This window comes from Penicillium bovifimosum (assembly GCF_028826915.1).
Source record: "Penicillium bovifimosum strain IBT 22155 chromosome Unknown utg000003l_segment0_segment0, whole genome shotgun sequence".
In the NCBI taxonomy this organism is placed as follows: Eukaryota; Fungi; Ascomycota; class Eurotiomycetes; order Eurotiales; family Aspergillaceae; genus Penicillium; species Penicillium bovifimosum.
This window is the reverse complement of record NW_026622712.1, coordinates 2799804-2824337: the sequence shown is the minus strand read 5'-3', so window position 1 is coordinate 2824337 and position 24534 is coordinate 2799804. Positions and strand designations below refer to the sequence as shown.

General features: G+C 51.3%; 9 protein-coding genes across 9 annotated transcripts; 6 read left to right on the top strand and 3 right to left on the bottom strand.

The window, feature by feature from the left end:
- Window positions 1–763: 763 nt before the first annotated feature.
- On the top strand, window positions 764–2016 carry N7515_004110 (glycosyltransferase family 32 protein; the record flags this gene model as incomplete). Its single annotated transcript, XM_056664854.1, has 4 exons — window positions 764–1042; window positions 1104–1259; window positions 1314–1673; window positions 1729–2016. The coding sequence occupies 4 exons, from the start codon at window positions 764–766 to the stop codon at window positions 2014–2016; spliced, it is 1083 nt and encodes a 360-aa protein (XP_056523911.1).
- Window positions 2017–3019: 1003 nt separating this feature from the next.
- Window positions 3020–3745, top strand: N7515_004109 (uncharacterized protein; the record flags this gene model as incomplete). The annotated part of the gene is made up of 2 exons (XM_056664853.1): window positions 3020–3359; window positions 3438–3745. 2 exons carry the CDS (start codon window positions 3020–3022, stop codon window positions 3743–3745), a joined length of 648 nt encoding a protein of 215 aa, XP_056523910.1.
- A 131-nt stretch (window positions 3746–3876) lies between these two features.
- On the bottom strand, window positions 3877–4669 carry his3 (imidazoleglycerol-phosphate dehydratase HIS3; the record flags this gene model as incomplete). The annotated part of the gene is made up of 2 exons (XM_056664852.1): window positions 3877–4292; window positions 4351–4669. 2 exons carry the CDS (start codon window positions 4667–4669, stop codon window positions 3877–3879), a joined length of 735 nt encoding a protein of 244 aa, XP_056523909.1.
- A 378-nt stretch (window positions 4670–5047) lies between these two features.
- Window positions 5048–5572, top strand: N7515_004107 (uncharacterized protein; the record flags this gene model as incomplete). The annotated part of the gene is made up of 2 exons (XM_056664851.1): window positions 5048–5140; window positions 5201–5572. The coding sequence occupies 2 exons, from the start codon at window positions 5048–5050 to the stop codon at window positions 5570–5572; spliced, it is 465 nt and encodes a 154-aa protein (XP_056523908.1).
- A 1351-nt stretch (window positions 5573–6923) lies between these two features.
- Window positions 6924–7430, top strand: N7515_004106 (uncharacterized protein; the record flags this gene model as incomplete). Its single annotated transcript, XM_056664850.1, has 1 exon — window positions 6924–7430. The coding sequence occupies one exon, from the start codon at window positions 6924–6926 to the stop codon at window positions 7428–7430; it is 507 nt and encodes a 168-aa protein (XP_056523907.1).
- A 275-nt stretch (window positions 7431–7705) lies between these two features.
- On the bottom strand, window positions 7706–8676 carry N7515_004105 (uncharacterized protein; the record flags this gene model as incomplete). The annotated part of the gene is made up of 6 exons (XM_056664849.1): window positions 7706–7861; window positions 7970–8146; window positions 8196–8342; window positions 8397–8472; window positions 8566–8597; window positions 8650–8676. The coding sequence occupies 6 exons, from the start codon at window positions 8674–8676 to the stop codon at window positions 7706–7708; spliced, it is 615 nt and encodes a 204-aa protein (XP_056523906.1).
- Window positions 8677–10140: 1464 nt separating this feature from the next.
- Window positions 10141–14028, top strand: N7515_004104 (uncharacterized protein; the record flags this gene model as incomplete). Its single annotated transcript, XM_056664848.1, has 1 exon — window positions 10141–14028. One exon carries the CDS (start codon window positions 10141–10143, stop codon window positions 14026–14028), a length of 3888 nt encoding a protein of 1295 aa, XP_056523905.1.
- Window positions 14029–17953: 3925 nt separating this feature from the next.
- Window positions 17954–21035, bottom strand: N7515_004103 (uncharacterized protein; the record flags this gene model as incomplete). Its single annotated transcript, XM_056664847.1, has 4 exons — window positions 17954–19808; window positions 19859–19922; window positions 19976–20777; window positions 20838–21035. 4 exons carry the CDS (start codon window positions 21033–21035, stop codon window positions 17954–17956), a joined length of 2919 nt encoding a protein of 972 aa, XP_056523904.1.
- An 814-nt stretch (window positions 21036–21849) lies between these two features.
- ade1 (bifunctional aminoimidazole ribotide synthase/glycinamide ribotide synthase) lies at window positions 21850–24384 on the top strand (the record flags this gene model as incomplete). Its single annotated transcript, XM_056664846.1, has 3 exons — window positions 21850–22129; window positions 22191–22718; window positions 22781–24384. The coding sequence occupies 3 exons, from the start codon at window positions 21850–21852 to the stop codon at window positions 24382–24384; spliced, it is 2412 nt and encodes an 803-aa protein (XP_056523903.1).
- Window positions 24385–24534: the final 150 nt, after the last annotated feature.

Below are 24534 nucleotides of genomic sequence, written 5' to 3'. Positions count from 1 at the left end.
ATTTACGGTACGGTTACGAATCCTTGCGCAAACTGGGATTAATTTCGCGACTCGACGAGAGTGAAGGACACATCATAGATCTGAATATATTGTACGCTTTCTGTGCTATGGCTGTGTCCTATCTTACGTGCTATTTCTGTGCTATCTCATGTATTGCCCCTATGTACGCCTCAACGCGCATACAATTACGCGAGTATTGAGTAGGCACCCATGAACCAAACCCATGGCCGACACCTTAAACAGAAAAAAGGTTAAAATCTCCCCTTATTTGCCCCACTAAATATGTTGCGCACCAATGACAAGACGACCAAGCCGCTGGTTAATCTGGCAACACTCAGCCACCCCTCGACTCAGCCTCGTAATTATTCTCAACCTTTGGCCCCTGTGTATTGTATTACTTCCCCCTATGTCAACTCCCCATTCTTTTTTTCTTTTGCCTCAAGATTTCTCTTTTTTTTTAAAAACGCTTCCTTCTTTAGCGTTAGTCTCTCCACTCGTCACTCCTTATTATCGTCAACTAGTGCTCCCCTTTAATACTCCTATTCTCCCGCTTTATCGTCCCCTGGCCTACCACTTATCGGAGTTCATTGTACCTCTTTCAACCAAGCTTTACCTACCCTACGGCCTCAGGGTCTATGAACCAATTGATACGATTTTACGACTTGAATAGAAAGAACACAATACGAATTGGATAGGCTCAATTGCTTGTGTTGCGCGGCTCCTCTTTGACTTGCGTCCGTATTCGTCCACAACGACCTTCACGATGCGGCGCGGTCTATTGATCTTCCTCCTCGTCAACCTCCTCATCCTCTCCTTCCTCGTTCGTAGTGTCTCGACACTGCTGGCACTCTTGGTCGAAGATGCCGCGGCTGATGCTATTCACCGTGCGGAATTGCCATCACCGAATTCGAGCTTGATTGAACACCGCCCTCAGATCATTCCGAAGATCATTCACCAAACGTACAAGAATGAGACTATTCCAGAGGTCTGGCAAGATGCCCAGAAGAGTTGTATTGAGATGCACCCTGACTATGAATACATTGTACGCCAACTCCCCAACCCCCCTGCGAGGTCTGGCTCAAGATCCTAACTTGTGCTATTAGCTCTGGACAAACGAGAAGTCGCGCGACTTTATCGCCGCCGAGTACCCCTGGTTCTTGGATACCTTTGATGGCTACACCTATCCCATTCAACGCGCGGATTCCATTCGGTACTTTGTGCTTGCGCACTACGGTGGAACATACATTGATCTAGACGATGTAAGTATTTGCCGACAAACATTGGTACCAGGCTTAATCTAACGAGACGAATAGGGCTGCAATCGTCGTCTGGATCCTCTCAATGCTTATCCCGCGTGGGTTCGCCGCACTGCTCCCACCGGTATCTCGAACGACGCCATGGGTTCCGTCCCGCAGCACCCCTTCTTCCTCCGCACAATCGAGGTGTTGCAGCAATACGACCGCCACTGGCTTCTTCCTTACATCACAGTCATGTACTCGACTGGTCCGCTGTTCTTGTCCGTCATCTGGAAGGAATACATGCGTGATAAGCCGAGCGAGGCTGGCCGCGTGCGCATCCTCATGCAGGACGAGTACAACAAGTTTTCCTGGAGCTTCTTCACCCACCACCGGGGTAACAGCTGGCACGGCAAGGATGCGCGCTTGATCTTCTGGGTAAGTGATAATCCAGACACAACTGAAAATGCAGACCCATGCTAATGTCTCCCAGATGGGCCAACACTGGGTCTTCCTCACGGTCTGCGGCTTCCTGATTGCCGGCGTTGTTGGATTCTGCCTCTGGTGGAGCTACGGTCGCATCATGCTTCTGGGAAGCAAGTACCGCTACCGCTACAGCAAAGTTCCATCCATCATCAGTCCCTCCCGACTCTCGATGTCGCCGACCCGCCGCTCACGCCTTTCTGTCCCGACGATCCTCCGCCGCGTCAGTTTCAAGGAAGACGAAGAGTGCGGCGGGGTAACCGAGACCTCATACGAACTCGGACGCCGCGATGACTAGAGATCGACATGCCGACTCTCAACTTTGCCATTTTTTGCTAGCCTGTTGTATTTGGCCTGTATCAACCCGGGCCTCGGACATGCATTTCCACATCAGCATTTATTGTACAACGTTTGCCTTTCTTGTGTTTAGGAGCGCATTATGCATGGTGTCTTCCATCCGGTGACGGGATCCTGGATCGATTCACCTGGAGCAACTGGGTTTGCTTTTGGATATGTGCGCAGATGGTTTCTCCCTGCGAGTAGCTGTGTCTCGGTCCTGATTTGGCTGTTTTCACCTCTTTTCTTTTATTTTCTACTTATGATTTGTAAACAGGTTAGATTTCGCTTCTTAGAGGTGGATTACTTATGGACATGGCTCTATGTCGGGATATGATCCGAATGACGAAATAATCAATGTCTTCATTATTCTTTATCATTATTCTTAGAGACAATTAGAGTAAATCGAGTTCTAATGTTCTATTCTTGGTATCAAAGACTGCTTTCTGAAGCTGCTGGTTATCCCCAAACCCTAATTTCTCCTCCAATGACAAAACTCGGGTGCCTTGCATACAACGACTAAGCTTAAATGACTGTCCTATCATAACGGTTATTCAAAGCTTCAGTCTTCAAACTGCGTATAGAAAATACTAGGAAGTTAGTAAATACTGGCAGACTGAAGTCAGTTCATTCTGGTGTTCCTTGATTTCAAGGCCGTCATCTAACATGCTTCAGCTCCGTTCCGCATTCTCCGCGTCCAAGCCCTGCACATACTGTCAATGACGAAGTATCTTCCTCCGCCTCCTCTTTGTATGTTCCAGCTACATTGGACAATGCAGCCCTTGTTTCGAAGTCCGCCTCTGTGAGACACGTAGAAGTCTTATAAAGACGATCTATCCCCTGTGATCCTGGAGTCATAGTTAACAAAGACCCAACTCCTCCCTTAATACTTATAGAACTCACCACCTGGTTCTTGAACCTCAAATCTTCTCATTGCCAGAGTCCTATCTACCATTAACCACAAAATGCATCTAAAAACCATCCTCATCTCTCTAACTCTAACTCTCACCCTCCAAACAACCGCCACCCCCATCCCATTCCTCCGCCACTTCCACTCCAAAGCAACAACCCTAACAGAATCCCAAATAACAACCATCGCCCCAAAATCAACCTCCTGCGCCGACGCCCCCGCAGAAGGAGAATGCGCAACAGCCAAACAAGCCGCAAAATACACCTCGCAATCATTCGAAACATACAAAATAACCTCCAAACCCGAACAAGCAGCCATCCTCAGCCTAATCGCCTTTGAAAGCGATGACTTCAAATATAACAAGAATCATTTCCCGGGTGTACCGGGGCAGGGCAGTAAGTACTAATATCCAACACACATACATTTACTCCGTACACATGAATGGATGCAGGAAAGTACTAATGTTTGTCCAGCCCGAAACATGCAATCCCCCGCCTTCAACAAAAAATACGCCTCGTCCGTCCCAGCGCTGAAAGACAAGCTTCCAAGCGTAAGCAACAGTCCCGCAGACCTGCTGGATCTACTGCGCGCCGACGGGGCGATTGATTTTGGTTCTGCGGCTTGGTTTATGACGACGCAGTGCTCGGATGAGGTTAGGAAGGCTTTGGGGGATGGGTCTGAGGAGGGTTGGGCGAGGTATATTTCTGATTGTGTGGGTACTTCTGTTACGGACGAGAGGAAGGCTTATTGGGAGAGGGCTGTGAAGGCGCTTGGTGTTTAGATTAGGTTGCGTTTTTTTTAGGGCCCCAAGGTTGGGTAACTTGGGTTGGAAAATTTAGCGACTGTTATCAAGAATCTATCTTATTTCATTTGTATCATATCATCTCATCCATATCTACATTTTTAGAACGTCTACAAAACACCCTTAGTACTAACCACATCCCCAGCTCCAACATCACCCGCAACCCTCCGCTTGCAGGCATGTCTGATAGCAACAGCAAGAGCCTTGAATGCACTCTCCGCCCGATGATGATCATTATCACCATAAGTGCACCCAACATGCAACGTCACACCCGCCGCCTGCGCAAAGCTCTGCAATCCATGCGTGATCATCTCCGTGCTCAGATCCCCAATCTTCTCCCGTTTGAACCCTAGGTTGATGACCGCCCACGGACGACTGGAGAGGTCAATGACGGCCCAGGAGAGGGCTTCGTCGAGGGGTGCGTCGCCGCGGCCGAAGCGCTCGAGGGATTGGCGGGCGCCGAGGGCTTGAGTGAAGGCTTCGCCGAGGGCGAGGAAGGTATCTTCTGTTGTGTGGTGGTCATCGACTATATGTTATTAGTATGAATTGTAGATTAATTGTGTTGTTAAGGGTGGGTGACTCACTGTACAAATCACCCTTGGCGCGAACTGCCAAACTCATACCGCCGTGCTTGGCGAGCGCGTGCAGCATGTGGTCCAGGAAGCCAATGCCGGTGCTGATGGTGATTTGCTGGGTGGGGGTGAATTGAGTGGCATGGCCGGCGTCCTTGGGGGGAACAATGCCCTTCTTTGCGGCTTCGGCTTCTTGGGGGTCTGTTGGGGCGGGGAAGTGGGTTGATGGTTCGTAAGGAGGGAGGACGCCGCCGTCGAGGGAGAGGGAAATTTGGATTTTTGTCTCGTTTGTGGAGCGAGAGATTGTCGCTGTTCGTGCGGAGAGAGACATTCTGTCTTTTTGTTTGGTGCAATTGGGACTGCGAGGAGTGTTTGGGGAGTCGGAGATGCGGGTGATAATCGGACTTCTTTTTTATCTGAGTCGCCGCCACTGTGGAGAATCGTTGATCCGTGATTGATTAGCTTGCGGCTGCGAGGTCGGCAGGTTTCGTGGTTCAATCTGTAGACACTGGCTGGTCCAGGATTTTGATCTTGATCTTTTTGCTCTTCTTTTCTCTTTGCTATTACACAGTACGGTCCGAAGCTCTGGGGTACGTCTTCGCTCGGGGTCGTCATTGTTTATCTCGCCGACCTCGGCTTCGATAAGGATCAGACCATCTCAACTGGATTTGCAACTTCGCCCTACACAGTACACCACACCACACCCGCAATGCCATCACCATCAAACCAAAGAAGCGGCGTCGAGCCCCCGGAAGAAATTACCTGGGTCGCCGCTCAGGGCTTCATGACTGGCGTGTTCCGCGTAAGCTACCAGACCTGAGCGTCACACGAAATTCCCAGTTCAATGCTCATACTCCCCAAGTTTGGCTCCGTCTCCATTCTGGCCCATATGATTATGGCTCTCCCTCATCCCTTCGTCTTCTCCGCACCAAGTCCGCCCGCACACCCAACGGCCCAACCCCGTCCGCGTCCATCCATCTTCTCCCGCGACTATCTCCGGTCTCGTCTCTTCCACCGCCCGCTCGAGGGCTTCTCAAGCTGGATATCCCCGGGCTCCCGCGTTTACCGTGGTCTGACGCCGCAGTTCAAGGTGTTCTTACAAGTCGCGGCCATGACTCTGGGCGGTTGTATATGGCAGGAGAAGCGCGTTACGGAATACATCGAGCTGGTCAGAAAGCTCAAGCGGGCGGAGCGGGTAGAGGCTGAGAGGGCGGAGGGCAGTCGGCGATACTGAGCACCGTCTGCTCGTGGAATCGCCGGATGAGTCGAACTCTTCGTCCTGCAGAAAGAAATGAAGGCCGTCACCGATGACGCCAGGCTCCTGGAAATTTCCCCCTGATAGCCACGGTGACCTACTGTATTGGGATCTCCCTTCGCGTGGGCCCGAAACATTACTTTCTCCCCTAGAAGCATCAGAACTGTGTGCGGAGAGCCGTAAGGGCCGATCATCCTTGGTGGAGTCGGCCGAGGGAGGCTATGATGCTGTGTTGTCAACCCTGGTGTAGATCAACCAAGTTTTGGAGATAGACCATGTGGCGGCATAGCTGGTTTCTACAGTACATATGTACACAGTATTTCAATAGCTGCACTAATCCCTGCTTTAGCGGGGATGCACTATAATGTCTAGTAGCGGTGGAGTATGCGTCTGACGTGGCTATATGTACATTGTTGAGATCTAATGCGGAAGCCATCTGATCTATCGCGAATGTGTTGAAGGTGTACGAAGGTGTTCGTTTGTTGACGGTGTAAAACGAGCGGATGGCTCTTCTTCACTAGGAGGACGGGTATCGAATACACATCTTTTGCCTCATGATCAGTCTTTCAGTATGATTCTCGTCAATTCTCAGTAGGTCTTAGGACGTCCCCTGCTACTGTCTCCTGGGCTGCAGTCCTTCCATCGTCCTGTCTGCGATGTCAGACCGCCTTCGCGCTCTTCCCACTGTTAATTCTACAGATGTAGGATTCAGGATATACATATCTTGTGTATTGGATGGATTAATCAATTAATCAACTAGAAGCCGTCAGGGGGCTAGAGAGGGTGTTTTGGCCAGTGCACGGAAGAGTGGTTCTTCCGTGCCGATCACATGCCGTAGCCTTCAACTCAACACCCACTTCAATAGATATCAATCAGTAGTACGTCCACTACATAGTAGCCCGAGGTACATGATTTTTTTATATTTTTTTTCAATATTATGGTTAAATTGTATTAATTTCATGAAACTATATGCGTATCATACTTTACTACTCGAATACGGTATTAGAAAATGCTTACCCTAAGACTTTTCTGGACGGTATCTTTTTAATGCAGTATCTTTTTGACATGCCGTATCTTTTTGACCCCAGGTATCCCAAAAGATAGTATTATCAAATATTTAATACCGAAGATCTATGGTATTATTACTGTATTTTTGAAACATATAGTGAAATTACAGTATCCTAAAGTCTTGGTCGGCCGGCATGGAAGACTGGTTCTACTTCTGCCTTATAGTTCAATGAGTACGAGATTCTGACGTTAAATAGCAACTACTACTTCTACTACTAAGAATCAGTATCTCTTCATTTAACAATCTTCAACTCACATAATCATGCTTGCCAGTCTTACAAATATATTCACCCGCTCTACCAGTCCTTCCGTGCTCCTTGTTATCGGCAAGTTTGGTGCCACAATCCATGTCCTTCATCTCCTACCCGAGAACGGCACTATTGAACGCTTCAGCCTCACAACCCCATCTTCCACTACCACCTTCCGCCACCGCGGAGCCAGAGAGCAGGCGCGCGAGCAGATCGGCACAGTCACACTTCATGTTGGAGATGGCGAGACTGCCAACAGCTTCCTCGACGACGTTGAGACACGAATCCGTACGCTGTGGAATGATTCCCTGAGCTCGAGCCCGGCGCAGCTGCAGACAGGCAGTGTTGAGGCGACTCAGCTAGTGCAAGACGTCCTCCAGCCCGCAGCACTCGATGCGATTCATGAAAGAGAGAAGCGAGATCGCTCTATGCGCGCGACGCAGACGTACCCTGTTTTTGTTGTTTACATCATACGCTCGAGCGCAGGGAGGAGCCTGACTGAGCTGACAAGCTTTCCTTAATGAGATTCCATCGGTTCTTGTACTCAAGATATGAATAGTTAGTAGTTGTGGTGTTTTGAAATAATATTACATGCACAGTAATACATTGACACAATTTTTATTCTGTATGTGGCTTGCTTTCTTAGAATACTGTATGAATAAGAGCAGCAAAGCATGTAGTGCAGCTAGTCAATAGAGTAATAGCATGCAATATTTAGTCCCTGTATCAATGACCATTGAACTTGACGCAACTAAAATGCCCGCGTCATGCATGTTCTTGACTCCACTCCTGCTCTTTAGATGAGCGGCTGAAATCCCTTTGCAGCCAGCGCATCGAATTGTTCCTGGGTGATCGTCCCATTGTTAACAAGGCGCTGCAGAATCTGACTGCAGAATCTCTGACAGTTGTTGACAACAAGATCGAAGGGGCGGTTCTGCACCGCTGCACGGCACTGCACGTCAAGCGCATCAACCGGAAAACGTCGTCCACCATTGACACCAGGTCACCAGCTGCCTCCACTCAAAGGGGGAGTCAGGGGTCTGGTAGGGAATGGCTCGACCTGACCGGGAGTCATGGCTTGAGGGTCCAATGTCTGGTCCAATGGCTCATGGGAGGGCATCCAGTGGACAATGTTGAACAACGATGCCGAGTTGGGCATACGCTCGTTAGGCTGGTTGAAGCCCGAAGCATTAGCTTCGTGCTTTCGTAACCCCACGATCTGCCAAGCCCGCGGAGACTATCCGAGACCAACATGACGATGCCTGAGGGACTTGCAAGTTGCTCACGGGTGCATCCGTAGTGTCCCAGTACTGACTATCGACTGCCTCCTTTGCATCGTATTCATCGGTGAGCATAAGCCCAGAGGCGATTTCAACTGAGGCTTGAAGCGACCTGGAGACTGCTGGGTTTATATTTGGTATCGGCTGGTAGTCCTGAGTTTTTTTTGTCAGTATAGTAAAGCTTGAGAATGATAGATAGGTGCATACTGTCTGCCCGCTTGTCAGTGAGTCCTTACTGGCATGGAAAAGCGTGCCAGTTGCAGCGCGTGCATCCCAGAGATAGCTGCACAAATATTAGCATTGATAAATATTTCTCTAAGCTTGAGTCTTACAGAAAGCAAGAACAATCCGAAAACAGACGAAAGGCCACACTTACATCTCGATTCGCCGCGGGATTGGAACGAGGGTCTAGATTGGATGTGTGCCAATCAGACATCTATGAAGCCGCCTGGCGGCTCACTGATCCCTGCCACCGCGACCGCCCCATTCTCCCGCTAGATTGAGCTCTCCGATGCTCAAGCGGGTACATCTCCGAAGGATGGTCGTTCTCCTTCTCCGGCAGAAATTATGCCTATCGTCGGTTGCCCGCGACCAGATAGTCCTCACGCGATGTGCAATGCGTGAGGACTATTCGTGATGCCTGTCTTTGTGATCACAGACACCAAGGCATGGTAAACACTTCAAGGTGAAGAAGAAGAAGAAGAAGAAGAAGAAAGAGGATCCATGGAGACGAAGGTGGTATTTATCGACGAGGTCACGCGACATCTCTACAGCTCTGAGCCTCTGAGCCGTATTTACATGCCACCAAAGACAGTCACGTGACATGCACGCGGTACCCCCTATTACAGATTGCTTCGCTAACGCTCAGCAATGAATAGTAGTTGTGGTGTTTTGAAATAATATTACATGCACAGTAATACATTGACACAATGTCGTCCATTCCCGTGCAAGTCGAGCGTCAACATCAGGGAGGATGACTAACAGTGCTAGGTGGGTGCAGAATAGTGGTGTTACAGGGCAGTGGGCGGTCAAGGGGGGGTGGAAAGGAAGCCGTTTCTGGCGTCAAAAGTGGTCATTTTCGTCATTTCACAGGTCCTCATATTCTGTGTGTAAATAAGCGATGCTGGAAGGCGAACAGATGTTAACTACCTATGAAATAAGAAAAGCATAGCCGTTGAATAACGCCGAAGATCAACCCTAAGATAACTAAAAAAACAGGGCATTCGGCATCGAACACACGAGAAGCACAAGTCGGACAGTCGCTGCATCCGTCCATTCCTCAACTTTCCCTCTTCTCTCTCCTATCGAGGGTCAATTCCCCGTCTCAACTTTCTACTGTTTTCATATATTTCTGCGTTCGGGCTCAAACAATTGAGCTTGTTCCACTTCGTCTCCCCGGATTAATCACTTTAGCCCCAGGGAGATCAGGAAGAGATCGGCAAACCTGATCCTTGTCCGGCTCTAATCCTGGAGAAGAGGGAAAAAGAGAAAAACCGCAAACCTATCAGATCGATTCTCGTCCTTTTTAGTTTGAGGATCCTCTTGGCCGTGATATCATCGCATTTCCTGCCCCTTCCGGTCACCTTCCAGTGCAACCTGCCTCTCGCCACGTTGACAGGTACCTGAAGAGCTTCTTTTTGATATATCCACTGGGATCCACGTCGTTTCTGCTTTTTCCCCTGTGGAAATCTCACGTCAATTGCTTCCCATGGCGCTGTGACAGTTTGCAGTATGTGCTACTTTCCCCCTCATTCTTTCTCTCTAAGCGGTTTCTCTCTGTGTATAATGAAATTTCCATGTCTGCTTTGAACTTTCCGAATTGTCGCTAATTGACGCCAGTACGAACGACGTTGACGTCGTCGATGAGTTAAGGTTTTTGTCTCAGTTCACCCCGGTCTCTCCAACACCTCTCGTTTCTCCTCCTTCTGTCTCACCTCCCCAAAACCACGATATGGCTGAAATCACCGGCAAACGTGAGCGAAGGAAAAGCCTGAGTGTGTTCGGTCCGTCCCTCACAATTTCGAACCCCATCCGACCTCCGCTCCATGAACGAACACCCTCGGACGATACCCTGACCCGAGATAAGAAAGCCCGCCGTAACTCCGGTTTCTTCGGGCGCTCGCATAGTCACAACAGAGGGTCCAACACAGCACATATCCGACGCCCTGGAACAGCAGGGTCTGATACCGCCGGCTGGGCGGCTTCAACAGTCAGCAACGAGACCCCTCGGCCGCGGAGGAAGTCGCTACAGAAGAAGAGAACATCGGTTTTCGGATCTTTGAGGTCACTGCACTCACATGAGGATGATGACCCTCTGAGTGCCTCCCCATCGGTGGGGGACGAGCAGTCCATGAACGGTCCCCGAAATGGAATTTGGTCGTCTGCAATCCTCCATCATGGCGAAGTTCAAATGACTGGGGGCATGTGGAGGAAGAAGAGTCAATACTTGGTTCTCACGGACACACATATTATTCGCTTCAAAAATCAGAGCAAAGCCGCCGACGTCTTTTCTTCGATCCCCGTTTCCTACACCCGGGCCCCGGCCGCCCATCGCCAATCGGTGGCATCAATCAGCTCTCTGCAGGATATGCAACACATGGCAACTGGTGACTCGTCCGCTGGCATTCCGTTGAACAGTATCATCGCGGTCTACATGCTGGAGGATGCGCGATTGTCCCCTTCGGTCGAGGTGGCCTATCTCGATGAGCGCACACACAAATCCACATTGGTCCAGATGCAAACATCTGATTTACAAGAATTGAACCTCTGGATGGTCGGGATCCGCCAAGCTGCCCAGATGGCGAGAGCCAACTTTCCAATGGCATTCACGAAAGGCTCGGTCGAGTATGTAACTCGAATGCTGGAACACGAACGAGATTACGATCCGGAGGTATTCCGCATGTTCCGGGTTATACAGATTGCATCCAGCAAGTCGATCACCCGCTCTTCGTCCGATGACCTGACCAAGCTGTCGCCTACTGGCTGCTATCTTGCTATTGGCGCGCACAAACTTCATCTACTTCCCATGCAGAAGACAACGAATCGATCTTCGGCGGTCTCCCTATCAGACTGGGAGTCTGGCACTTCTTTTGGTCTGATGAATATGACTGGTTTGTCGATGGAGTACGGTGATGATAGCTTGCATCTGACTTTCAGGGTTCCGCTTAAGAAATCATTCAATGTGTTCCTAGCCTCGGTTCATTCCGTCGAAGTCGCTTGTTGGATCCGCCAACATACTGAATACCTGCGCCCACTGTGGACACGACAGCCATATGAATTTTTGGTCCCGAAAGATTTGCAAAACGACGACAACTTCCCACCTGTTGAGTTGAATGAAGATTACGGATGCTTTGACCGAACGCTGGTTGCCTACTCCGCCAGTTATGATATCGATACCTCAAACATTCGATACACTATCGATTCGGAATGCGAGGATGCTCCATGCTTCCGTCTTCTCAAGCCCGCCTCACCAAGGGCCAGGTACCAGGCTTTGGAACTCATCGCGGTGATGCGCGCACTTCGTTACAATGAATTCTTCCGGTCAATATCTTTCCGCGGCATCAATCTTGATGCACTGCAGGGCCTCCGTGATGCGCACGGGGTTGACACCGATGTCCATCTCGACCGAGGAGGCTGCTTCGTGCACATCCCGGGCCAAGCGGATCTGTCTGTTCTCTCACAAGAGGTGCGCGCTTTGGCTTTGAAAAGTAAATGGCTGCGCCGACTAGATTTTTCATACTGCCTTACCCGGGTACCAACACAGACCCTCGACAAGAGCGTTCGCGACCCTGGCTGCGGGATTCCAGAGGCGATATTCCCCGTGTGCCGCCGAGAACTGACCAGTGTGGACTGGGTTGTGCTCAATGGGATTAAGCTGGGTGAGTCTGATTTGGATTATCTCGTCGATGCGGCATCGCAACGGCGCAGTCACCTGCGGGCTCTGGAAGTCGGAGACTGTGGATTGTCTGTGCATGACCTCGACCTCATTTTGTCGACTATTATCGCTCAAGAAGCAACGCTCGAGGCGATCAACATCTCGGGCGTACAAGGCCGCTTGAATCCCGACGTGCTGCAGCAATACATTGGCTACTTCGGACAAATTCGCAAAATCAACCTATCTCGCATTTCACGCACGTCTGGTGATGACCCGCTCATCACGGCTGAAATGTTATTCAACTGGCGACTTGAAGAGCTGGCTCTCAGTCGGACAGCCGTGAACCGCGAAACTGTGGATGCCATTGCCACTTACCTGGCCAGCGATCGCTCTCGCAACCTTCGTGTGCTTCGCCTTGATCAGTGTGGTCTTACCGGAGAAGACGTCGCTATGTTTATGCACTCGATGACCGACGGTCCGCATGCCTCACGTAGCCTCCATTTGCACGTCAATGAGAACCGCCTCGACACTGGCTGCTCCCATATCTTCAATGCTATTACGAAGAATCAGACCCCCTCGCATTTGTCCATGCGCATGATTGACTTTAAGAAGGAAGATCATTTCCGTCAGCTGGTGGAATCCGTTCGCACGAACACCACTCTTAAGTTTCTGGATATCTCGAAGGCTTCTCTCCCGTACGATGCCAGTCCTGAGACCTGCCGAGCCTTGCAGCTGATGCTCGAGGAGAACAAGACTCTCGAGGCTTTGGATATCAGCGGAGACAATGCTCATCTTGATGTTGCACGCTTTGGCATTGGTCTCAACCTTGCATTGACTGGCCTGAAGAAGAACACGTCTCTCAAGGTCCTGAGGATCGAGCACCAGAAACTCGGTCTTCAAGGTGCGAACACCCTCGCCTCTGTATTGGAAGAGAACGACTCACTGCGTGAGGTACACTGCGAGAACAATGACATCAACCTTCAGTCGTTCACGGTGTTAGTCAATGGGCTTCAATGCAATCATTCCCTTCTCTCACTTTCCTGCATGACTCGGGATCGAGTCATGTCGCTCGACAAAGTGCGCCGGGAGGTTGACAATGTCCGACGTGAGGCTAGTAATAGCCACCAGACTTTGACCGGAAATTCGATCCGTCGCTCTCTATATGCAGCGATGAGCGTTGGTCAAGGGGCGCATGTGCACAAGCTGAGCAAAGCACCGCCGCCTAAGGTCGTCTCGGCCCTGGAGAACTCGCCCTTTGCCAACCACAATGTTGAACTAGTTTTGCAGTCTCTCAACCAGAGATGGGACGCGGAAGTCGCCCGACTCAATCGATATCTCTTGCGCAACTACAATCTCGCCCATGGCATTGAGAATGTTGAAGATGACGATGCTGCCAGCGATGGACGACCTGCAACAGCAGCGAGCCTGGGCACAATGCTCGACAATCTCAAATTCGAGGTGTCCGTTTCGGCAGATGAGATTCGCGCGTCACCACCGGACGAGTCACCTGCTAGTCTTCGACTTTCAGAGACGTGCGACAGTCAGTCCCCGCCTTCCCCAACCGAGTCCAGCGAGTCCAGCTTAGCCCTACCAACCCGTCTTCTATCCAATTCCCGTCGCCCACAAACCGCCAGCGCTGCACAAGTCCTTCCATCCGATCATTCCTCTTCCTCTTCCGGGTCTCACATAGCCCTCCCCGTTCCAGCTGTGCCATCGGCAGCCCGCAAAGCTGAAAGTGTCCGCAGCGGACACAGCTCCTACAGCAGCGCTTCAATAGGTGCCGGCAGCACGCGCAGTGCCTACGGAATGGCGTCATCGACGCTGAGAGGCTTCCTCGGCAGCACCGCAGTGAAAGAACGTCGCCGAGCAGATGCAATGCGCGCCTCGCCTGTATGTGTGAACAGTGATAAGCCACCTCGGCTAGACTGGGCGCCTCCTAAACTCGACTTGCAGGAGCTCCAGTAGTTCCACATCCCCGACCTTCCCTTTTCTTGTACAGAAAACACAACTCCTCTCCCTCGATGTGAAATCGAAGCCTGGCCCTTGCTGTGCATATATACGACGAGCCAGGCTTCATTGCACATCCTCTCCCTTTTCATCCTCTTCCTTGTGACTCTTGTCCTATCCTATCCTACTCCCTAACTCACCATTCCGTCTGTCCCTTTATTGAAACGACCAGTCGCGCGACACTGATACCCTGGCGTTCTAATTCTTTCCATCGAGAACACCGCATTCTCAGGCGTTCATCCTCATTTCAGCAGTTTTCACGAATCAATACCTCTTCCCAAGCAATCAATACTCGTTTCCTTCCCGTTCCTATTTGATTCCCCGTTGCCTTGACTCGCTACGCTTTGCCCTCATACTCTCTTGTTCTCTTGCTCCAGTTTAAGGCGTCATTCTCGCGCGTGTTCCTGGCACGGCGCATTCATGCATAATGTTAATCTGGGGGTTGGTGGACTTGTTATTCTATTTGATGATGGTTTTCTTTGTGGCTTGTATCTGTCGGATATCCCATTAAAAGCATTTCTTCCGTATCCTTCTACTCCTGCCTCGTAGGTTAGAACCGTTAGATGAAACTCGTAGCTCACGAATACCTAGGTTCCTTGGGTGCAGTAATGTGCAGTAATGCTACGGCTAGAACATATAATTGAGCAAGGCTGTCAAGGTCGTCTTGGGGAATGGAAGTGATCACATGCTCCATACAAGTGTTTTGGGTCCGGATTGAAAAGGGAAGGAACCATCCACGTTCCTTCTCATCTAAGAAGAACTGCTTTCCAATTCCTTCCTCATTCAGTTCAGCTAGAGGAAGGGTATAAATACCCCCTCCTCATCTTCTTCTCTCTTTTTTCTTTTCCTCCTACACATCTCTTCTCCTTCATCATTGCCATCCTTCCTCAGGCATCATACCACCTCAGGCACCCTCCACACATAAGGACCTCCCAACCTCAGGCCACCTACCTTAGGGTCCTTCCACCTCTGCATGTCATGGCATGTGACACATGATGAAATGTTTGTTGTGATGGGTCGTGTCTCTCTACCTTGACTACTATTCCTATCCTCCCTCATCTCCATGTCACGCTGTCCACAACTGATGTCTCTCCACCTTCTACTTCTACTCTTATCCTCCCTCAACTCCATGCCATGCTGCCTCAACCTGCCTCAAGCTTTCAAGTTGCTTTGACTCTTCCATGGCTTGCTACTCTCCTCCTTCGGCTACTTCATCCACTTCGTTTTCCACACGTCAATGTCATCTTATCCACCTCCATTCAACCACTTCCACTCATCTATGTTCAATCTCACCGTGGCGGGCTTCGGCTTCAGGACAATCGGGAGATTGGATATAGGCAGTGCAACCACCCCACCGCAACCGCATCCACCTCGACACACCTATGTTCAGTCTCACCGTGGCGGGCTTCGGCTTCAGGACAATCGGGAGACTGATATAGGAACCGCAACCACCCCACCGCAACCACATCCACCCCACCGCAACCGCATCCACCTCGACACACCTATGTTCAGTCTCACCGTGGCGGGCTTCGGCTTCAGGACAATCGGGAGACTGATATAGGAACCGCAACCACCCCACCGCAACCACATCCACCCCACCGCAACCGCATCCACCCCCATTAACCTATATTCAGTCTTACCGTGACGGGCTTCGGCTTCAGGACAATCGGGAGACTGATATAGGAACCGCAGCCACTCAACCGTCCACTCCACCACCTCCACCCACCTATATTCAGTCTCACCGTGGCGGGCCTTATGGCTTCAGGACAATCGGGAGATTGGATATAGCAACTGCGACCATCCAACCGTCTACTCCAGCACCTCCACGCACCTATGTTCAGTCTCACCGTGGCGGGCTTCGGCTTCAGGACAATCGGGAGACTGGATAGGGTAAACAGTTCCACTCAGTCCACGGCTTCTACCGAGGCCTTCCCAATTTCGCCTTGCCATCAACCGTCAGCCATCAACCATTTCCACTGTCGGTTCCACTCTCCATCAAGACACTCCTCCACAAGGTCTTCAGACCTCCTTAGCCTTCCAGAAACCATCAACTGTCTCCCTCTTCTCACCGATAATCAACAACAATTTACTGTCTGCTACGCCTCCGCCAAACCATCTTGCCATCTTACTCTACGGGCCCTTCAATGTCGCCTTCACATCAATATCTTCTCTCTCGACCATCTGCTACTAAATGCAATCCGCCTATCAATCAATTGGGGCTTCCCATATTGACTCTTACACCCACCATCATATCGACTCTCTCAACATGCTGTCTGCCATGCCTATTGTCATAGTCATCTTGCCATCTTTCTTTGTATTCAACCAACCGCCATTAACCACCGTCTACCAAACTGGCCATTCAGGCCTCCAAATATTATCTTTGACCGTCCACTACTTAAACCAATGATCCATCTACCATTATCCACCAGCAATCTGATACTGCAATCGACGCACTCGTCCATGGCCTTCATAATCGCCATGTCATCTACAACTCACCACCACAACCAACCAGTCTGTCCACACCGGCCTTCAATCATCCACCCTGTTCATCAACCGCCTTCTCAATATATCCTTACCACCACCCACCCACCATTGGGCATTGACCGTCCGACCACATCTTATCCACGTGCCTACGAATCTTTTCGACTTGGCCTTCCTGGCCACTCACCTATCTACTGCCAACGTCATTGACCAGCAAGCCCTATGGCATCCGCATCGACTGCGACTGCGAGTAATTCACACCGTGAAACAAGGTTCAATCTTCTTACCATCCTGGACACCCGCGACAAAGCACCGAGAAGCATCATCTTCCTCCTGAGAACCTTCTGCATTCTAGCAGCCACCTAGTTAATATTGGTTGTGCTGCCGCCAAAGAATCTCTACATTCCGATAACCGGATAGAACAACGATCATCCGCACTCATGGGCCTCCCAGTATCATGACTACCTGTTGTCTACTACGCCAGCGATGACTCTTTGACTCCTTAATTCTTGCATCTCTGCTTATCTTGACCACCCATCGCCATTGGCCATGCAACCCCTTCATCACTATCGACCATTGACCTTTTCTTTTCATCTTCGTCTTTGCGGGCTTGCTCAACGCCATCCAGAAACACCATCGCTCGATGGCTACCCGCGTGTTGATCATCATCTCGATAAGATGCCCTGTGGGCCCTCTACCATCCGCCGTGCCTCCGTGCATCATGGCACCTATAATTACCCACCACGCTGCAACTCTCAGGGATGAACCATATCCTCAAATCTCAAATTTACTTCTTCACACAACAAGCCACCAAGATATGGTCTCACGAAGCGCCTGGTCCACCGCTGTCTACCTGTCAACCCATCACGGTCAAACCAGCAATGAAAGTGACCTTCATCGAGTCACATTCTCAGGTTCTTCATACGGATGCCTTTTCCTCCCTCCACCTCCCTTTCTTTCGGTGTCTCTACTCTCAGGAGATCTGTGCCTACATAACAAACTTCAGGTAGCCGAATAAATCATACAATTTACTCATTCCATTATCTGCTATTACAGTGTATTGGCTTTAGACCACGCAATTCCGACTTGACTAACTGTATATCCTGATTTCAGTCTTGTCACTACCTCAGTAACACAAACTTTCATATCATCAACGACCATGTCGATAGGTTCAATGGATCATGGAAGCCATGCCCAAACCCGTCCTACCTTTCCATTGACATTACCGCTGTGTCATTGAACAGACCTATAGATGGAAAGGGTTCACACAGCAGATAAAGATCTAAACGAACGCATCCAAATCTCAATTCCCAACTCCATATATAGACCAGATGACAGGAATAATAGTACAAATGCAAAGAGCGGAAAATGCTATCTAGTTTACATGCTTCTCTCCTCCGACTCACCCCTTCACCTTCTTATTAGGTCCCTTCCCCTTCTCCTTCTTCCAATTCCCACTCCCACTCAAATCCTCATAGACAACAATCCCCTGTTGTCTATCCTTCCTCCTCTCCTTCTGTCTATGCATCCTCCCCTGCTTCGCCATCTTCTGCAATCTAGCCAAATACTCCTTATTCCTCGAATTAACGCCCTCCTCATCCTCCGAGCGCTCGAAAATCAACCGTCTCCTACGCTTGCACATGCGCAGGATATCATTTCCACGCTTGACATCCATCTCATCGAGCTCGTAGTCGACCGTCCATTTATCCTGCGCGCCTAGACGATTGGGACGTTCCACGGGCTCGCCGTTGACTTTGTTGGTTATTTTCAATGTCATGGCGAGGAGGTCTTCGAAGTATTCGTCTTGCTCGGCTGGTGTGTCGACTTCGGTTTCTGGGGAGGTGGATGATTTCTTGGACATGTTTTCGAGGTACTCTTCTAGTTCGATGCCTTCGGATTCGTGGGTTTCAGCGTCTAGGTCGATTTCGGCTGGGGTTTCGGGGTCGAGCTCTGATTCGATTTCGACTTCGTGTTCAGCTGAGGGTTCTGCGTCGAGGTCGGATTCACCTTCTGCGTCGATGTCGATCTCGGCTTCCTGGCCGGCGGAGTGTTTATCGTATTCTGAATCCATGATGGGATCGGCGACGGGTTTGTCAGAGTCGACATCGGATGATTCCTTTCCGGCTTCAGTCTTTTGCTCCGGGTCCGGGTTGAAGAGCTTTTTCTGAATAGCCTCGATCTCGTCCTGGTTCTTTGTCTGGATGGCGTGGATTTCCTCGTCGGTAACGGGCTGCGCGATAATGTACATATAAGGCTCTTTTCCGTCGCGGGTTTCGAAGTGGAAGCGTAGTGATTTCTTCGGGAATTTCTTCGTCGCCTTGTCCATGATCTTCTCCCACAGACCTAGCGATAGGATGAATTCCCTGTCGCCGAGGTTGGTGGCCGATTGGCCGTGCAGACACTGGTCCATTTCCGGCAGACTGATATATTGGAAGCCGAAGATGCGCTCGATGTTATGGTAAGCGACGAAGATGCCGTCCATGCGGCCGACGCGCACTTGCAGGGAATACTTGAGGAAGGCGGAGCGGATCATGTCGAAGTACTCCCGTTCGAAGGACTCGAAGAGCCCGTAGCGGGATTTGATTTCGTAGCCCATTCCTCGCTCGTGGTTCATTGCGTCCATGCGGATGGAGACTACCGCTCGCGTTTTCAGGTCGAACATGCCCGTTCCCGGTAATCTGGGGTCGTAGGCGTCGAGCTGGGAGCGCATGAGGAATTTACCCAGACCGGTGTAGTGGTAGGACTCCGGGACGGTTTCTTCTTCTTCGGGTGTGATCTTGTTTTGACTTGTGCGGCGGTAGCGCTCGAATTCTTGCTTGGGCAGGGTGAGGAGCTTCTCCATGGATTTGCCTAGGTTCATGAGAATGTTGGCGCTGTCGTATTCCTTGTCTGCATCGATGGCGTAGACGCCCTCTTTTTCCTTGTAGTGGAGGAACATGGCAGTTGGCGCGCGAAGGAGACGGGTGTAGCTGCGCAGGTTGTCTGAGAAACCCTGGGAGAGACGGCGAGTGTCGATTGGCCGCCAAGCGGATAGGAGGAAATGGAAGTGGGAGAGGACGGAAGTCATGCTGGAGGACGAGCCGTAGTACTTCTTTTTCTGCTTTGCGGCCATTTCGAGGGCGATAACGTCTTTGGACGAAGTAATGTACGGCTTCAGGGTGTCAAAGTCGAATTCGGACACGGGCATGATTTTGTCTAGATATGGGTCGAAGTTGTACACTCGAGACCGGTAGTCACGTAGTTGATAGACACCGGGACTGTGTTGTATTAGTATCAACAGCCACAGAGGGAGGAAACAGCAACTCACTTGAAAAGCACGCGGTCGAGACCAAAGGAGACGTTCGGAACAGGGGACATGGGAGCATCAATCGCTTGAGTAGAAGTTAGCTAGAGTAAATTTGAGGGTGGTAAGAATGAAACTCACGTTGCAACGAGTGTTTGTCTGCGGAGAGACACCCGCTGTCCTGGGGTATCTTGGCTGCTTTCTTGGATGCTTTCTTGGTCTTGGACGGCTCAGTGGGAGACGTGGTTTCCGAACCCTCAGGGGCGTCCGTGGCGAGCTTCTCCGATCCTGCTGATTCTGCTGCAGAGTCTGTCGAGATCTCGGGTTGGGGTTGAGATTTACTCTCCGACGTTCCAACATCAACTTCGACTTCCGGTATTGCTGCTTTCTCGGAATTGAGTGCTCTGGCTGCCTCCAGCCTGGCTTCTTTTTCCTTTCTTGCTGCCTGTCGCTCGGCTAGACCTTTTAACCTCGCTGCCCGCGCCTGTTTGGTTTCGCTTCCCTCTCTCGCTGCCAGCAGCTTCGTATGGGCAAGTTGGGCGTTTTTCCCTACTTTTGACTTCGATTTCGACTGCCAAGTCTTCAAGAACTCTTCTTTCTCAGACTGTGGTGCTTCGGACGGTACTTCGGACGCAGCTTCAGACTGTGCCTCAGACGGTGCTTCAGACTTTGCTGGCTCAGACTGTGGCTCTCCCGACTCTGCCGATTCTCGCCCTTTCGATTTTTGTTTCATCCACCACGATCTCGCCTGCATCTCTGTGTGCCTTGGCGCCAGACGTCGCCTTTCCGGGGATCTATGTTGATTCCTGAATCTCTTATACTCATGTTCGTTCGTTCGCATCCATTGGAGCTTTTGTGATTGAGTTAAACCATCCCATGTAGCGAGGTCCATAGACTGTTTCTTTCCCGGAATATCGGCATGCTTTTTCTCTGGGGTTTGATCCTAGAAGACGATTTGGTCAGCACATGCATTCGCGTCGAAGAACTGTGAAACAGGACGTACATTGCGCGGTACTTGGAACGGAGGCTCGTTCGACGCGTCAAAGGATTCATTTTCCGGCTTGCTCTCACTCGTATGGACACGGAGCGCAGGTAGATAATGGAACTGGCGCAGGATAGGCGCCCCGTGGCGAGCTATACAGGAGAGGCAAACATGGCGGCGCGAAGGGCCTGAGACAGACCGCAAAGAGGCCCGAAGCATTCAGGCTGTTCGATAGATTATAGGTGAAGGGGGTAATGGTATGGCTGTGCAATATTAATCGAACGAGGAACAAGAACAAGAAATCAAGAAATCATGGACTCCATCAGAATTACCGGGGCCAAATGGCGCCTCCGTTTTTTTTTCTGCCGGAAGATTAGAGATACCGCTTCCTTATCTGGCTGCCTGAGGTGTCAATACTAAAGATGAGACTAGAAGAGATTGAACGACTATTAATGGGGCGAAGGTGTGATATTGTAGTTCTTGCGATTGAAATAAGCCGAAGTATAGGCAATAGGCATTGTATAGGTATCAGCAGGATATAGGTAGGTTTCCTCAAGTGTTGGGCTGTGAGTGTCCTACTTAGGGTTATTGACTACTGCGTAGTACAGTGCATATCTCATGGAATAGAACTACTATCTTCCAATTGCATTGAATAATGATAGTAATGATATATGGAATATCTAGACATGGTCTAATCGGCAATTGACCAATTCCCAGTCCCTTATACTCAATGCCCCGCCTCAGTCCCGAGATCGCAGGAAATTCTGGGGTCGGAGAAACGCCCAGCCGAAAAAAAAAGTTGAAACTTTAACATCTTCAACTTCTTCAGTTTGCTTCAAAGTTGCGCATTTGCTTCTCAGGTCTCTGCAAGGTGAGTAAGAGATTAGGTCTTTTTGATTTCTCAGGCTATTTGGTTGTTTTCATCCCCATCCCATTGCCCTCTGCCTCACTCCCATGGAGGGGCACTACATACCCCGCGGAAGTTTCACAATACTAATGCTAATACCTCCATAGTCGAGACGCTGCTCTAACCATGGCTTCCGAACAATTGCGCATTCTCATTGTTGGCAATGGTGGCCGTGAGCATGCCTTCGCCTGGAAGCTGAGCCAGTCTCCTCTCGTCGACATTGTCTACGTCGCACCTGGAAACGGCGGGACTGGCCTTGGTACCAACAGCAAGATCACCAACGCCAATGTCAAGGGTGACGACTACGCGGGCCTTGTGGCATTCGCGCAGAAGAATCAGGTTAACCTCGTGGTGCCTGGTCCCGAGGCGCCTCTCGTCGATGGCATCCAGGGTTATTTCCAAGCTGGTGAGTCACTCATGCGATTTTTCGCTACGCCCAATTATTCTAACATTATGTCTTCAAACAGTCGGCATTCGATGCTTCGGTCCTTCCAAGGCTGCTGCCCGTATGGAGGGCTCCAAGACCTTCTCCAAGGACTTCATGCAGCGCCACCAGATCCCCACCGCCGAGTTCGGAAACTTCTCTGACTACGAGTCCGCACGCCGCTACCTCGACTCCGTTTCACACAATGTGGTCATCAAGGCCGATGGGCTGGCTGGTGGTAAGGGTGTGATCATCCCCACTACCAAGGAGGAGGCCCACAAGGCCTTGAAGGAGATGATGGTGGACCACCAGTTCGGCAGCGCTGGCAACGAGGTCGTTATCGAGGAGTACCTCGAGGGTGACGAGCTGAGCATCCTCACTTTCAGTGATGGATACACTATTCGCTCTCTTCCCCCCGCACAGGACCACAAGCGCATCTTTGACGGTGACCAAGGCCCCAACACTGGTGGCATGGGCTGCTACGCGCCTACGCGCATTGCGCCGAAGGAGGTTGTGGATGAGATTGACCGCACCATCATCCAGCCTTCCGTCGACGGAATGCGTAAGGACGGTACGTTGACACAAAAGCAAATTGCGTGCCTGGAATCACGTTGCTAATTTAGAGAACTTCAGGCTTCCCCTTCGTTGGTATCTTGTTCACCGGTCTCATGATGACCAAGAATGGACCCAAGGTCCTTGAATACAACGTCCGTGGTGGAGACCCAGAGACCCAGACCTTGCTGCCTCTGCTCAGCGAGGACACTGATCTGGCTCAAATCATGGTGGCTTGCGCCGACCACTGGCTGGACGGTGTCTCAATCAAGATTGAGCCCAAATTCTCCACTACTGTCATTGCCGTTGCTGGCGGTTACCCCAATGCCTACGCCAAGGGCAAGACCATCACTTTGGCCCCCGAGCCCGCTGGCACTCTCATCTTCCACGCCGGTACCACTCTGTCCGGCAACGAGCTGCAAACCGCTGGAGGCCGTGTGATCGCTTCTACCGCTACTGCCTCGACCCTCGAAGAGGCAGTTGCCAAGAGCTACGAAGGCATCAAGACCATCAGCTTCGAGGACATGTTCTACCGCAAGGACATTGCCCACCGCGCATTCCGCCAGACCGCCAACACCTCGCTCACCTACGCCCAAGCCGGAGTCTCCATCGACGCCGGCAACGAGCTCGTCAACCAGATCAAGAGCTCCGTCCGCCGCACCAAGCGCCCCGGCACTGACGCCGTCATCGGTGGCTTCGGCGGTCTCTTCTCCTCCCCCGCCGCCAACTCCGCCTACCACCCTCTCTCGCCCACTCTCATCGGCGCCATCGACGGCGTCGGCACCAAGCTTAAAATCGCCCACTCCGTCGGCATCCACGACACAGTCGGTATCGACCTCGTCGCCATGAACGTCAACGACCTCGTCGTCCAAGGCGCCGAACCCCTCTTCTTCCTCGACTGCTACTCCTGCGGCCACCTCGACGTCCCCACCGCCGCCGCCTTCGTCACCGGCGTCGCAGACGGCTGCGTCCAAGCCGGCTGCGCCCTCATCGGCGGCGAAACCGCCGAAATGCCCGGCCTCTTCATCGACGACTCCTACGACGCCGTCGGCGCCGCCGTAGGCGCCATCAACACCGTCGGCGACAACGCCCGCGCCATCCTCCCCCACACAGAGAACATGCGCACCGGCGACGTCCTCCTCGCCCTCGCCTCCTCAGGCCCCCACTCAAACGGCTACTCGCTCGTCCGCAAGATCGTCGAGCGCGCCGGCCTCTCCTACACCGACCCCGCCCCCTTCTCCATGCCCGGTCTCGATGCCGGCGTCTCCGTCGGCCGCGCCCTCCTCACCCCGACCCGCATCTACGTCAAGTCCATCCTCAAAGCGCTCAACACCCACGGCGCCTCCATTAAGGGTCTGGCTCACATCACCGGCGGCGGTCTCGTCGAAAACATCCCCCGCATGCTACCGGATCACCTCACTGCCCAGGTGGACGTCAGCACGTGGCAGCAGCCTTCTGTTTTCACCTGGCTGCAGCGTGCTGGTAACGTCTCCTCTGTGGAGATGGCCCGTGCCTTCAACTGTGGTGTCGGCATGATTATCGCCGTCGACCCTGCCTCCGAGGCGGATATTCGGAAGACTTTCGAGGCTGCTGGTGAGGAGGTTTACCGGGTTGGTGAGCTTCGTGCTCGTGGTGAGGGTGAAGAGGGCTGTGTGCTTTCTGGACTTGAGTCTTGGTCTGCGTGATATATGATTTGATGCTTTCTTAAAATTTGTTGATGTTTTATGCTAGAATGGAGAAAATCATTCGGTCTGGTTATCTATAGAATTTTTCTGGTTACAATATATTTTATTCTCCTGCTTCCAATCATATCCCCGTTCGGTCTGTTCCAAGCA